The sequence below is a fragment of the Cantharellus anzutake genome (assembly GCF_015039405.1).
Source record: "Cantharellus anzutake strain C23 chromosome Unknown EI90scaffold_94, whole genome shotgun sequence".
NCBI classification, from domain to species: Eukaryota; Fungi; Basidiomycota; class Agaricomycetes; order Cantharellales; family Hydnaceae; genus Cantharellus; species Cantharellus anzutake.
This window is the reverse complement of record NW_024067044.1, coordinates 259-10,801: the sequence shown is the minus strand read 5'-3', so window position 1 is coordinate 10,801 and position 10,543 is coordinate 259. Positions and strand designations below refer to the sequence as shown.

Below are 10,543 nucleotides of genomic sequence, written 5' to 3'. Positions count from 1 at the left end.
ACGACCTCTTCGATCCGATTCGGAACCATCCTGCCTCTTCGCCTTCGCCAATGTTACTACTGTAGACCAATTTTGTTCTTGATACTGATACTACATATCCTATATCAATCACCTCGACACGACGATATCATCATCCACATTCCTTCGTTTCAAATTTATCGTTTTTGGGATATTGCCACAAATGCGCAAATACACCCAACCAAGGCAGGGCGGGGCGTCTGAATACGGTCTGTATATTCATTCTTTACTTGTGCTTGTGCGGACACTACTGCCATGCCACCGCTGTCGAGTCCCAATATGATTACAATCAAGATCAATGTATCATATACAAATTCCGCTTAAGCACCTCCGACCCCCTCCCCCCCTTTCCCTGGTACCGTCTTTCGTTGTTTACGTTCTATCTCTACCAACCCCGCTGGAGGGGATGTTTGCCGACCTCGCTGCAATTAGACCTCAACATTCCCGGTTCAAGACGCGCGGAGTGGCGCTGTTGTACACTATTTCGACTCCGTCGCAACGTCAGGCAGGCGAATCCTTTGATTGTCGGGCATTTGGGCCACTGGCGTCGCGATCAGTCAACCGTTGCTCCCCATTTCTATTTCACCTCCGAAGGGGACGCTGACTCAGAAATCCCAGTACCTGGCCAGTGTCGATCTGGGAGTGCGGTGAGGTGTCGGGATGAGAAGGTCCTAGAGGCAAGTTGTTTCGTACGCGACTGCCAGCCGCCAGGGCGTATAGTCGGTATGTGCGTGGCCACCGGATCCATCCATTCATATCTGTTTCTCTTGCGATTTGGTTAGTTGGTTAGTTAAGAGTTTTTATTTTTTTATTTCTTTTATTCTGTGGATTTAGCTTGGGTTTGTGCGTGTATGGTGGATGGGTTATCACCGCCCATGTGGACGATGATGGACCGGGTCGAGGCGTACTGGCATCACCGTGCCTGAACCGCCGACGCTCGAGTCCTTGAGCCTTTGTATTCTTATATGCAGTAATTTTGATCCCCCCCCCCCCGATCGCTCTCTCGTTGCTTGCTTACCTCCTTCATGTCTTTTGGACAATGACTGTCTTCACTACTTGTGTGCTTTATTGTACCCCCTCTCCGTATATGCTCACTCAACGAATTCCGTTCCGAATGTGTGATTCGGGCCGAAAGCAGCTCGGATTGGCGAAAGAAAGGGCTACATAATTTCATGTGCGGAGAATGCGGATACAAATTGAAGGACCCTAGAGGAGGACCTAGTGGCGGGGGTGTCCATAATAAAGCAAACAAACAAGCGGATCGCGTCCGTCGAGGCTTGGTTTCGGCATTGGGCGTGTACGATTTGAGCCAGAAGACTTGGACTCGGCCACACGTGTGTAACCCCAGATATGCCTAGTTGCCCAATCAACAATTTCCACACCGCAATGAGATGATGGGCGGTAGGCATCAGTCTTCCAGCCTCTAAGTTTGGTAGGTGGAGCAATAGTAAGTACCAATCGGCCGGGCTCGGCCACATCCGCCACCATAGAGACGTCTGGCCATTACTCGAGAGATGCACGCATCTGTATAGGGATAATTGAACAGGCAATATATCCCAGCCTCTATGAAAGCGATACCATTGAATACTCCCTTGCGGGCGAAACACCCAGGCGGAAGGGGTGGCGTCGCGCGTTTCCTAGTGTTTCCATGCTTCCTGCCGGCCTATACTGGCCCGCGATCATTTGAAGTGATCACTAAGATGCTACTAGTGGTGTTTCTCCCATCTTGCGTCTGTGGAACAGTTGTGCTCGCTGTGCATCAAGGAGAATTGGATTTTCCAGTCACCATTACCGGCAATTTTTGGCACAGGAAACGCTCAACTTTCTAATCCATACGTTCCCATGGCAGCGGAGGTTTAGCTTTGCATTTTCTCTGAAAAGCAGCTAGGTGCGCATAGTTTAGATGAGCGCTTATTGGAACCCATGAGCGCTAAATGGTGGATAAGATGATATCAGCTCTTCACACGATCTCGCGGTGCTCCCACCTCAAGGCATCTATGCGGGAAGAACCAGCGAATTATCCGGCGGGTCCATACATGCAGCCGACATGGAAGGGTATCAAAGCACTTCGTGCTGCTATACAGGACCTCCACTGGCAGATCTACTGTCAGAACCGGCGCCAGAGAGTAGAAGTCGATTGTTTATACCCTGGCGATGACCAACACGACGTCGAGTAGTACCTCATCTGCCTCACGATACTGGCTATGGCTGCGCGAGGACAATAGCCCGTTCATGCATGTCACCTAGCAGTGGGGAGTGCGGACACATCATGGCCATGACCTACATCACCATATTTCATATGAAAACTTTCCAGTGCCGGTCGTAAATGACACCCAACATAGATATCGTCTCGAAATGGGATAGATTGAACGCATTTCCTACATCCTGGCATTACCAAACAGGTCCTACCAATGCTGAGCAGTGATACGATCCACTAGAGTGGGTTGATGCATGCATTCGATGATCTGTTGGAAGAAACCTCCTAGTTTGTAGGCACCATAGGCTCTTTTGGGACTCGGGTTAGATCAGCAAAACCGGATGTATAGCCTGGACTCGGGAGAATGACTAGCTGCCTTGCCTTCTCTGTCCCAAACGGGTATCTTATCACAGAGATCCCTAAAACAACAGTCGTAGAATCAAACGCCACGTTGATGAGAGTGTGACCATTGCCTCTGGGTAGCAACCTTGTCGGCTAGACCAATAGAACTAGCCCTATCGCAACAATAATACTGGTTTTGCCCCATCGTGTAAATGACTGTGCTTGTCTGATTTCCGATCAGAATCCCACTTTGGGGATTGAACGGCTTTTGGTCTCACTGACTAAAAAAGTACGAACAGCGAGAAAATTCATCCATCCAACATTTCGGGAGAGGATCTAGACAATCTATTTTTTTTTCAAGGAAACGTTCCTCAAGTCCCATCCAAAATTGTCAAGCTCGCTCGCCCCAGAACGTTTACTACGTTCAGGCCTAAACAGGCAGGTCATCCAAAACCGAAGGGGTACAACGTTTCATACGAAGCGAAGGCTGTCCCCGATAGGAATGACTGTTATAGAGGTAATTCCGGGACAGGAAATATCGCGGGCCACTCGCTCTGATGGACATGCTTGTGAGCTCCACATGCCCAAGAAACACTTATGCAAGCCGCACCGCTAGCTATCAGTTCAGGTACGGCGGAATGGTAATGGGAGGTATCCTCAGCCAAACAGGGATAAATCACGAAGCAGTGCTAAGGAATATGTTGAGGACTGGCGAAAGCGATGAACATGTATCTCAACTGGCTCCAGGAAAGCGGCCGCGTAGCGGATGCATAGGTATTGCCTCGCGCCTGGCAGAATGTTGCACTACAATACAGCCAACAACCGGCTAATGTGCACCCATCAGAGCAAAACCAAACCGCACGACCGGCCGGTCACTTGTTCATCACTGTCCTTCCACGGAGTCAAGAGGGTCTCCTAGGCGTAATTCTCAGAATCCAAGTTGTCACCAGTTTAGAACCTAAGATGACCATTTCGTGATCACGGGTGATGTCCTAATAACATAGTACTGGGGCCGCAGCTGCCAAAAATATTTCGCAACCGAGAGGAATCCCAGGGAGAAGAGACCCTACCCCCAGCAAACCGCAACTCTACACGACATTCGCGCTGTGACGGAGGGGCACGGATGCCAGTCCGTCGAGCACTCCCGTTCCCACGGGTAGCCTAACCACTAGTCTCTCTCTTGAACTACTCCTCGGATCACGACTGGCTTTCAAACAGAATCCTTTTCCGCCGAAATTTCTTTGGGGTGGGAAGAAGGGGGGCATGATATCCTTTTTGCTTGATTCCCTTTGTACAACCGTAATGCTGGGCAGAATCCCAGCCTCTACTAAGTAGACGTGGATCTACTGTTGAGAGTGGACCCAATATAATGAACGGCGTTCGCCAACCGTAGGAACGAAGACTCGATCATTAAAAGAGATAGCACACACGTCATCATGTCAGTGCAGTGATTCCCCGCCGTTGTGCTCATCGCAATTGAAGCCTATCTAAGATAACTCTCCATACACGGTGAGTAAGTGTCAGGGGCTTATCAATTGTTGCGCTCCCTTCTGCCCTTCTGTTCGTGCCACACCATAGAGACAATCACTAGTCGTGCGCTGCAGTCGTGCAGGTTGTTCAGTTGAGTGTCGCCATTAGCACCCAAAGCACTGGCGGCCAACATTTGTACAGTTACGCTCCATGCAGGACATAATTTCCGATGTGTCGGCACCTCTCCCTTACCTTGTAAGGTAATCCCACATTACTCTCTCATCCATAAACGAGGAAGTGTTCGCATGGCGTCCAATTCATATTTTCCGATGATGATGATGGTGGTGGAAAGCGCGTACAATCTGCCACTAGTGCACGAGGAAATCCGCATCCCATAGCTTTCCGTACCCCCCTCCTCCAACCAACATCATCCTCATATTCGGTCTAACTGCGCAACATATTTCCGAAGTGGGAAATACCTCGTATCCGTCCAACTTGAATTGCTTCAGATCGTTCGCTTCGACACATACATTCCCAATTTTACGGTAATTTCAGTTAACATGAATTGCGCAGTGTTCCCCCTGGAATTCCATTCATGCGATTACCCACCGAAATGTGTTTCCATCCCAAAGATCACATTTCCCGGTACTCCTATCTCTGCTCAGGGGTTTCTTTCTCCTTCAAGGGTGAAACAAAGACCATTGGACCTTTATTTCGGCTGACATTATCACTCATGGGCGTTTGCCTGATTCAAAGCACGCCCGGGATTCTATGTTTCAAATCATTCCCCTTCCTCCGGCGCCTACAGCCCCTATCGCCTAAGCTTTTCCGATAATTAGTTGGATAGCAACACACCCAATACGAGCTATCCGGGCCAAATCAGAATGCAGAGCTTTTCAAACTACGGTGGCAGGCTTCTGTGCGTTCGTTGCCTCGCACAACACAACCCCAACGCACTGGCCGATGTGTCGTCGAGACCTGCCCGTCCCTCTATCTTGCCCTGAATTACACTAGCTGTTCTGAAAATTACCTTATATGGGAATTTTTGAGATTGACACAGCGATATTCAGTTTTTTGCCACCAACACCCAGGATAGGAGCGTGAGCGAAGATGCTCCTAGGGAATTTTGAGGCACTGCCTCCCAGAGGGGAAGTCACTGTACGTACGCACGGCCATACGCAGGAAGGTAACTGCGAAATCTTTGATTAGCGGTTAAAACCGGTGCCGGATGCTGACGCGCACTATCACTGTCCAGCTCACAGACCTGGCGCTTGTCTTTGCTCATGTGTAAATCTCATGCGTTAGTACCACTAAAGAACAAGTTGAACGAACAGTATATCTCATAAACCCCAAATCTCAGTGCGCAATGGAGATTGGTGGCCAGGGAATGGGGAATGGCGTAAAGCAGGCGCGAGATTTTAAAAAGAATTATGAGATCCGTAAAGACAACAGCGTGGACGCAGAAAAACGGAATGGAACCGATTGAAAACTAAAAGACATAATACAAAGGAGGCCTGCCAGGACCGTAGTCCATGACGGGGGACAGTGGAAAGTATCGTTACTATCATAACGAATACTCGTCACAAACAATTGGATAGCAAGATAATACAAACGAGGTCTGTGAGGGATGTGCGTCTAGTCAACAGCTTCCCGGCTTCACCTAGGGTGACTCTGGGGGTGTCCACAATGCCCACTGGTCATTAGATTGGCCGGAATAAAGTCCCATGGCGGGGTGGGAGGGCAGGGATGAGCCGAAGGCGTCCAAAGGCGACGGAATCTGAAGGCCCGCTCCTTGGATAAACGACATCCAAGATTCCTGCGGCCCCGCGGAGTACCCGACGTTGGGGTGCTGCTCTACGTTGCGGGCGGAAGACTGGGACCCAGAAACAGGGAAACAGTACGACGCAAATGATGCAGTGTCAGGGGATGTAGCTTCCCCCTGTCCTGACGAGGGAGGCACAAGCGCGTTGCGACGGAGGCCATCGTGGGGGAGTACGCTGTCTGTAAGGCTCAGCCTTGCGAAACCATCTCCGAAATCTCCAGCATTCCAGGGACTATCAGACGTGGCACTTGGGCGGCCTTGACAGTCGATACTCATGTAGCTCGGCAGGCGGGCAGCTCGCTGAGCGGGTACAAGGGAGACATCGGTTGACTGCTCCGTGGACTTGAGAGATGTCATATTCCTAGGTTCAGAATAGACGACGCCATCGTTCGCAGCAAACCGACGCACTTCTGGAGCGTGTGGAGCATCATCCGTAATCCGGGGTGCGGTCAAATGAGAAAATCTAGACACGGGAGATGTTGACGAACGCCGTTGATGATAGAATACCACCGGGTGACCAGACGAGTCGTGTGATAAAGGTTGGTGTTGCTCAAGACGACCATCATGGAGCTGGGATGATGGTGATGGCGAATCAGTGGTGAGCGCATCGGTGCCGAAGTAACGGGCTTCCTGTGCAGAACGCGATTGCGAATGATGAATGGCTGCGCCGCCATACTCACGTCCCATTGGTGACTGGGGCCGAGGCCTCGAACCAGACATCATGGGGATTGGTGGAGAAGGGGGGTAGGTCGCGTTCTGGCGCTCAAGGGCCACATTTACAGACGAATCTTCACTGCCCAACGATGGTGAACGAGAGTTTGGGCTGGAGCTGGAGGAAGATAGGTGCGGTGAAGTCCTGATAGGCGGGGACATTTGTGACGAAGAGGGCCGGGAGGTGCTAGCATCAGGGAGCCTGGATAATGAACGGCGGGTGCCTTCCTCGATCCTCCCCCTTGGAGAGGCCGTAGCCTGAGAGGCATCTGAGCGGCTCTGGGCGTTTCCTGAGGTGCCCTTTGTCTTCTCCTGTTTCTGGATCCACCAGCAACTATGTTGATGGCGTGTCATGTTGCTCTTGTAGCTGCTGGTATAATTACAGACGCATGTGTAGCCTAAAACGGTAAACCGTAAGCGCCTAAGTCCAATCCATGGGCACTGCTGACCTGCAGAGAAGGTACGTACGCTTCACCGAATCGTGCATATCCATGTGCTATGAAGAGTGGTCGTGGGTCGGTTTGGGTCGCTTCTGCAGTAAGCATGTGGGGTCCCGACACTCACCTCGCGAAACTCACTGGGGCGCGTGCAACGTCTGGAGCACTTGGGGCATGCAAACTTCCTAGGCCGTTGCATGGCAGTGCACAAGTGGTGAGCTGAGGGTGAATGAACACTGTTGTGGTTGCGTGGAGTGAAGCTGAGCAGGCCGCTTCGTCCCGCCAGGAGGGATGGTGACTAGGGGCACGTAGATGAGGGAGTGGATGGGCGCGTAGATGCATGGGGGAGTCTTTTGTAGGCAGCACCATTGGACAGACTAACGGAGGGCCAGCAATTCAATGCTGGTTCAATTCAATTTGGCACTTCATTCATCAGGTGGAAATCGAGGAATATTTGGTCTCCCAATCAGGCTGTATATCCACGGACCTAACTACTGAGGCATTTGGATCCATATTTCCCATTCGGCTACTTTCAAGCTGGTCGGCCAAACAGCGTCTTGCACGTGCACACTTCTCGCCAGAAGCACTCGACATGCAGCTACCAGGACAGTGAGAGCACGCATCAGCCCAAATAGCTCCGTTATGACATCTCCAAGAGATATGGGTAATTAATAAAACACATGGAATCTCGATCATATGGTTACGGCGTCCAGCACAGCTGCTGGGCGAGGTCTTCCGGATATAGTAATTACTTGAGCAACATTCACTTTTACATAGGTCTGAAATACCGCAAAACTGGCGCTCAAGGGCTGTGAAGGTGTGTCATTTTATTCGGATAATATCGAGTTAGCGAAGATGTCCGGGGAGAGATGTTGCACTGAATGAAGTTATGAGCGCTTGTTGGCTCACGGAAAGTGGTCCGATACTGCTGCTATGCTAAGGGGAGCTAAAGCGCAGGAGTGGAAACAATATTTCCTATCAGCGGGTCGGCAACAGCATGAAAACTGCGCGTCCCAGCAGCAATGATTGTAATTGCCCCAAATGTGCACGGCAAATCACAACAACTTCATAGAGCATGTCCGCCGATGGCTTCTTCCCAGTATCGCAAAAAAGGTGGAGATCGTAATACACGTTTTCCTGGGAAGTCGATTATAAGCGCCTTTCTTCTCTTTCTCCTTTTTAGGTGCCGAGGGTCGCTAAATCCCGACGCCAATTCACTTGTTAAATAGACAATTCAATCGTCCCCGATCTTGCATCCTGAACGTCTACTATCAGCAAACGGGCGCCTTTTCGAAGCTGATCCCTATCAGCACTCCTGTGCTCTCTGTACACGCGTCACAGTCGCTTTCATTGTCGTCGCCTCCAATATATCAGGTCACCCACGAGGTAGGTGATCAGCCTCTCTAAGCACAAGGGACAAAGTAATTCTTCTTCGCCAATCATATGAAGCTCTGAGGCACCCGCGGTTTTCGCAGATAAAAACTTTGATGCACATAGAATGGCTTCTTTTTGAAATCGTTGTTTGCCATTGTTCTCGTACTCATTGAACTAGTAGCACCTGTTTCGCATGAATGAAATGGTCCCGTAACACTCAAAAACCCTACTTGAAGTGTCAGCATAAGCGATGGAAACGTTTCCAATAAAATGGATAGCCTTTATGTTACAATGAAAGACTAGGAACTCCCATTCCAGCTAATATATCAGTGTCCAGCGATATTTTCCCGGCCTTCCATCCCAGAATGTTCTATTGGTGCAGTTGGGTACACCACTCATTTCCATATGGTAGTGGGCTTTGAATTGGGTTATGTAGTTTGATTCAGACAGCCCATACTGGCGCTTAGTAAGGAAGATCTCGAGGCAAACCGGCGCTCCGCCGCCGTCCTGTGTGGTTGACGATATCCTATGGGAATATTTACCCGCACTTACCTCCAATTATGCCTTGTTTATCATGATGGATCCGAGTACGTCAGTTATACCAGACCCTGTTCTGGGGATCGATCTAAGGTGTCTCGAGAGAAAGTCACCCCACCGTCAGGCTGCTCAGAGTCTCGAAGCACGGAGACCGACAGTAATTGACATGGTGACGCCGGCACGAGCCTGGTTAGTGTGACAGTCGATACGGCTTACAAGTCGTGAGCTTTGAACACACCGTAGTCCCAGCACATATACACAGCCCTCATGATCTATGGGCGACACCTCATCCACAGCCCCCACAAGAAGCTCCAAGGGTATAGCCATATTGCGTTCTCAGGCGCCCCTCTGCTATATATATATATCATGCAGCCGGTCTAGTTCTTGTACCGTCTGCTTACCTAGGCACTTCAAACCGGAGAGCGTTTCTGATATGACGAATTGGGGAGTTGGCCCAGTCAGGAGTCCCTCAGCATTTAGACAGCAACTTAAAGTCTGTCGGTGTTCGCTGCCTTTTGAACCAGCAGACTACGCTGTTGTCCGAGCTTGGAATTGGTCAATGTTTCACGATCACACGCTGTCATTGGAGAACCGAAGGCTTGGATATATTGTATCTGGTTGCGCATGTATACCATCTCGATTATCCTGGCGGTTCTGGGGATGTGTCTGTCCGTGTATTGGCACCCAATCCGAGGTCCGACGGAGTTTTTGTAGGTGCTTTTTGCAGGGAAACAGAGAAATTAGCCATCAGCTTGGTAGGATGCTACTCTCTATTCACTCGTCCAAACGCGAGTGCCTCTCCAGGACTGCAAGTCCGCATCGTCCACGCACGGAGCTATATGTCCAATAAACAGAATCCCTCAGAGTTGCATGCCATTCAACCAAGTAGCTTGTGGCTCCGGCGGCCCAGAACATGACATTCTAAGAGACCGCCATCGGCGTCAAAACCTTTTTGTTGGCTTGAGGATGGAGTGCACATTTAGTTTAGTTGAAAGATGGATTATGTAGTGAAGAATGGCAGCACAATCCTAGTGGAACGATGATTGGAAGTAGTCTGTGTTCTGGTTAAGTAATTAGCAGGACACCAGCTTTCGTTTAACCTGCTGGTTGCACTTACAGCAGTAAACATCATGGAACGGGGAGTGGTCATGAAGGCATGGTGAATACTTCAGTGGCCTGATCATCGGTTACGTGTGTTGCAGGCGCAGCGTGAGGTGCCAAATTGCATGGTGTTGCGCAACTCTTACCAAATGAATTGGCACCCGGCAACTAGCGTAAGCTACCTTCACGCGTGAGCTTAGGCAGGTTACCAGCCTCTATTAGTGGCGTGAGCTCAGCCGTCCAGGAAGACTTGCCTAGGACATTCTTTCAGGCTTTCAGCTCACTATCGCTGGCGATTTTAAGCCTCAAACATCAGGTCAACAAAGCACAAGACCGAATGCATGGAAACATGATAAATGCAAACAAGAGACACTCGATTAACCTCACCCTGAATCAATGTGATGAACCCTCTGGCCCTGGTGAGTGATCGGCCCAATCGCTTGAATGATGCAACATCTCGAGAATGTTTTGGCATGCGTGGAATGTCCTCAAGGTTCGCCTCAAGCTCTCGGGTCGGGCTTGCAAGTCGGTTGG

The 10,543-nt window shown here is 50.2% G+C and overlaps 2 protein-coding genes across 2 annotated transcripts; one reads left to right on the top strand and one right to left on the bottom strand.

Moving 5' to 3' along the window:
* Window positions 1-5,312: 5,312 nt before the first annotated feature.
* On the bottom strand, window positions 5,313-7,419 carry EI90DRAFT_3293150 (uncharacterized protein). The gene is made up of 3 exons (XM_039067363.1): window positions 7,125-7,419; window positions 7,029-7,056; window positions 5,313-6,958 (listed from the first exon to the last, which is right to left on the bottom strand). The coding sequence occupies exons 1-3, from the start codon at window positions 7,194-7,196 to the stop codon at window positions 5,688-5,690; spliced, it is 1,371 nt and encodes a 456-aa protein (XP_038909883.1). The 5' UTR covers window positions 7,197-7,419; the 3' UTR covers window positions 5,313-5,687.
* Window positions 7,420-9,145: 1,726 nt separating this feature from the next.
* On the top strand, window positions 9,146-10,160 carry EI90DRAFT_3082585 (uncharacterized protein). The gene is made up of 2 exons (XM_039062017.1): window positions 9,146-9,969; window positions 10,026-10,160. Exon 1 carries the CDS (start codon window positions 9,183-9,185, stop codon window positions 9,756-9,758), a length of 576 nt encoding a protein of 191 aa, XP_038909882.1. The 5' UTR covers window positions 9,146-9,182; the 3' UTR covers window positions 9,759-9,969; window positions 10,026-10,160.
* The last annotated feature ends 383 nt before the right edge of the window (window positions 10,161-10,543 follow it).

Bases quoted from the DNA above. Each gene is read 5' to 3' on its own strand.
- EI90DRAFT_3293150 (XM_039067363.1), bottom strand. From the start codon at position 7,196: ATGCAACGGCCTAGGAAGTTTGCATGCCCCAAGTGCTCCAGACGTTGC. The intron at 7,057-7,124 runs GTGAGTGTCGGG...CACTCTTCATAG, and splicing joins GCCCCAGTGAGTTTCGCGAG to CACATGGATATGCACGATTC. The intron at 6,959-7,028 runs GTACGTACCTTC...TTACCGTTTTAG, and splicing joins TATGCACGATTCGGTGAAGC to GCTACACATGCGTCTGTAAT.
- EI90DRAFT_3082585 (XM_039062017.1), top strand. From the start codon at position 9,183: ATGGGCGACACCTCATCCACAGCCCCCACAAGAAGCTCCAAGGGTATA.